This window comes from Calonectris borealis, chromosome 4 (assembly GCF_964195595.1).
Source record: "Calonectris borealis chromosome 4, bCalBor7.hap1.2, whole genome shotgun sequence".
NCBI lineage: Eukaryota > Metazoa > Chordata > Aves > Procellariiformes > Procellariidae > Calonectris > Calonectris borealis.
In genome coordinates, this window is record NC_134315.1 from 79,625,073 (window position 1) to 79,629,467 (window position 4,395).

Consider the following 4,395-nt stretch of genomic DNA (forward strand, 5'->3'; position numbering starts at 1 on the left):
CACCACTTCTGCAAAGACTGTAAAGAGAGTTAATAATTTTGTTACGCAACAATAAATTGGATGAACTATAACCAGACACCAGGTCTTTTTATTTATGTATATATACTAAATAAATAATATAGACTGACAATTATAACTACAAAGGTCAAGATACACTCCAATGCAATAAAAAGAGATAATCTGACTCTAATAGAAACTCATTTTGCCCATTTTCTGAGTTGGCTGAAGGCTAAGATGGGCATCGATGATTAGCACAGCACTGGGCATGGGCTATGACGCTTTTTGAGACACTGAGTTTGGATTCAGCACCATGCTAACACAACTACTCAAGTTCCATTTTATAGTCGGCTGATTTTTACCCAGTTCCAATTACAGGGGCTAGCATGTATGTATTTCCCTAAGTCATATGTCTTGCCTGTACCTGACAATGCTCCAGTTCACAGTGAGATGCAGTATTTCAATTTTGTCCTTCATAAAAGTTGTTAATTCTGGAATTCTAATATTTATATAGAGGCAGGATTTTTTTTCTACCAAAATTATGCTTACTTCTTTGCAAATTTTATTTTAGAACTTTTATGTAAGTCAAGGTGATAAAAAACTACATGAAAATGTGGGAAGAAACTGCATGTAAAAACTACATAATGAGACTTAAATGGTGGTGTTAAATAGATATTGTGATGTACTTCCCTCACCGCCATTAAGAGTAAACAGCCTGAATGCCTTCCATCTGGCAGGCTTCTTTACCCTGCAAGACAGGAATATAAGAGGTAGGAAGAGGAAAGAGCATGTAGCTAGCACAGGAAAAGTGGCAGGCTCTGCTTCTTCCTAGCCTTAGGAAAAAAAAAAAGGCATTTCTAAGATGGAAGACCATGGCTTTGAGGAAGGCGAATGACAGCAGCTGGAACAGTGGAAGACAAGAGGACAAGCTGCAGCCTGAAGAGGACATGTGTCCACAACCCCAATCCTTGTCACTTGCAGGTGAACCTTCCCGCACAGAACAGGGACATGGCTGTGGGTTCCTGCTCTCTCCCAGCCGCGGCTGTACTGGCTCACCAGGTTAGTGCTCCAACATGTTCAGCGTGACTCCATGCTGGGGGTACTGCTCCCTCACAGCAACCATTCATTTGGCAAATGAGTTTCTTCATATTCCCCTCTCTTCCCCACACACTTTAAGCAAAACCCCCAGGTTTGAAACATCTGCTGTGTAAGAGGAGGTGGCTCACTTCAAATGAAATGAATTAGGAAACACTCATAAAAGGAGCTCTGTTGGCAGATCTGAGATAACCTCTGCAAATTACTGCTGGGAGAGTCTCCTTTAACTGGAATACCTGTAGTTGGAACACAAGGTGTTCACAACTACAACAGACTAGCTTGCACCAAATCCCATCTTTCAAAAGACCAAAGAGTCTGGAAAAGTTAAAATTAACTCTAATGCATGGTCAGCTTCTAGCACCCTGTTTCGGCTGCAAGTATGGCACCTTTCCCTACATCACTTGCAACAATATGAACCTACATTCTTTTTTCTTTTCTTTTCATCAAGTGAGAAATACCTGTTGAGCTTTTTTTCCTTTCCAGTCTGTTAGCCAGATTACTATTGATTTCAAAATGAAGCTAACTGGAATGAAAAGCCACACCATTCTGGTATCGCTAGCAAAGTTCTAAATTTATAGTCACACTTCAATAAAACCTCTTGTTCCAGCCTGCAATCCATAGATGTACAAGATCATGATAACATGAGACACTGTTAAAACTTGGTAAGTAGAGCACGATCCATGTGCTAAGCAAAATCCAATTCTGTGTTCAGCATTTACATTTACATTTTGAAGTTAACAGATAGCAAAGCTGATGCCATCCATGTGAACAGAATAATTATAACCCTAAACTTAGCAAAAACAAAAGCTGGGTTAATAGTTTTGCTCAGTTTCAAGTAGCACCAATTAGAGGGGAAGGGGAGTGAGGGAAGAAGCAGCTAAGTCAGGGAAGACTCATGTTCTGAATTATCCTGGAACAGACAAAATCTGGGACCTATGGAAATCAACCACATCAGGTAAATTCACTTAGCTGCACATCTTTTTCTGTCGTAGGAATGGGTTAGATGCACATAGGATTCACTGAATGTGTTATAATGAAGAAAATTCATAGAAACTGCTCAGAATTTAAACTATATATTAAAGAGTGAGCACATGAATACAGAACATCATCCCAATTTTCATAGCTCAGCACTAAACAAGAAGCAAGTGGATAGTTTTCTGAAAGAACCTGCATTCAGGAAATCCTCTGCCCCATGCTTATTATGTTGAGCAGAATAAATCTCTACCAAATTACAGTAGACAAAGTAGAGATTTTTGTTTGGTCTGTTGGGTAAATATATTTCTTCCAGTTGCATAAAGACTTCCCCACAAGCATGAAGATACAACAGAGATAGAAAATGTCAAGCAATTTTCTTAGTCTAATTATTGCTTTCACTAGATAACTGATTTTTACTACAACTCAAATATGGTGAATAAAATGAATGGATTAGCAATTCTTTATTTAAAGATAAGCAATAAAGATATTGTCATGATCTGGGGGCAATAAGGGAGAGATTCAGCAAGCAGTGTGGTCACGATTGGAAGTTTGATTAAACTACAGTAAACTTCTTGAAAAGATCAGTGCCTCAGCTGAGCTTTAGTCAGCCACATCATCCAGTAAATTGCTTTCAAGATAAGCCAGCTTATACATAAATTCTCTTTGCAAAGATCTGTTACTTCAGAACAGTCCTCCTACAGACAGAAACATGGCATTTAATGGTACTTGGAAAATAGACAGAAGTGAAAACTATGAAAAGTTCATGGAGGTGATGGGTAAGTCTTACTTTTTCAGTGCCTTCTACAAGAATAATACCATTATGGCTGAATACAAACTCGAGCTGTCTGTGAACTACCTTCTGGTTAGCCTGTCCTTTTGGTGTTTGCTGCTCTGCCCTTCCATAGTGTACTGCATTTATTTTCAAAAGATTCCACAGAGGGGAAAGATACTGAGAAATTTTCTGATTTTAATTACATTATGTTAATCTTAAGCAACTTAACTAATTCCAACAGATTTATTTCGGCAGAGGAAAGAATCTCTAAGTCTACATTTGAGGAAAAGGCTCAGAGAATTTGAATGATAAACTTTAAGCAGAATTCTATAGCAGGGCTATTATTTTGATAACATGAAACTAGTTTAAAAATTACACAGGGAGGAAATCATCATTCTTCAATTGTATAGAAACACATGATTCAAGTCATTTTAACATCCCAATACTTACTTTAAGTTTGTACAAACTGTGCATTATATGGATATAAACATAACCATTCCTGTTGGATAATGGTTTGTATTATACCTGTACTGGTGAATATGGCCTCAATAAAAAGTGAGGAAGAATAAAAATTTGGGTCAGAATGCTGGAATAAACTCACTTGACCACATAGAAGTCACTAAAAAGAGACAAATATGATGCTCTAGGGTTTTTTTTTTTCTGATTTATGTTAATTGATTTTTCCTAGGTGTTAACATGATGAAAAGGAAGTTAGGAGCCCATGATAACTTGAAGATGACTATTCAACAAGATGGAAACAAAATTACTGTCAAAGAATCAAGCAACTTCCGTACCATAGATATTGAATTCACACTGGGAGTCAATTTTGAGTACAGTCTGGCTGATGGGACTGAACTTACTGTAAGAGACTTTCTATATAATTATATATTTATTACATGATAACAACTTTATAAAGTACACTTTTAAGATGAATGATTTGTCTTCCTCATTTTTAATTTAAATTTTACTTTTAAAGTGTTCAGGACCGTTCAGGAATGCTTGCAGCTTTTATACAAAGACACAAGGTAGTCTTAACTGTTAGTGGTCAACACTGTACCGTGAAACTCAGGGTTCCATAGGGTGCCCAAAAAGCAGAGTATGTAGCAATTTTCACACGATGAAATCCAGGTGATTGCAATTTTACTTCTTATAATACTCAAGTACACCACCCAGAGTGCAGAGTGGGTATTTATAAGAAATTACTTTTTCCTCTGTTGATACAATTAATTAAAATAAGGTGTATTGAGCACTAAAAAAATCTAGCTTGCCTATTATGTAATTAAACTAGTCGTTTTATTAAAATTTCATTTTTACAGCCTTTCCATCAATGTCCAAAAAAGCATTAGGACACTGTTTTAATCTCTTCTCACTTTTAAAGCATTCCTGCAGTCTTTAAATCAAATCAGTGTCATATCTATTGCAAAATATTTGGGTTTTTTTTCCCATTATAGGGTTCTTGGAACATAAGGAAATAAACTTGTAGGAACATTTACTAGAAAAGATAATGGAAAAGCACTCACTGCATACAGAGAAATCGTAGGTGATGAACTTGTTCA

The 4,395-nt window shown here is 36.7% G+C and overlaps 1 protein-coding gene across 1 annotated transcript in view; it reads left to right on the forward strand.

The window, feature by feature from the left end:
* The first annotated feature begins 2,776 nt into the window (after window positions 1-2,776).
* Window positions 2,777-4,395, forward strand: part of FABP2 (fatty acid binding protein 2) — a 2,245-nt gene continuing 626 nt past the window's right edge. The window contains 4 exon segments of the mRNA XM_075150635.1: window positions 2,777-2,843; window positions 3,528-3,700; window positions 4,291-4,304; window positions 4,306-4,392. Coding sequence (XP_075006736.1) covers window positions 2,777-2,843; window positions 3,528-3,700; window positions 4,291-4,304; window positions 4,306-4,392 — 341 coding nt within the window.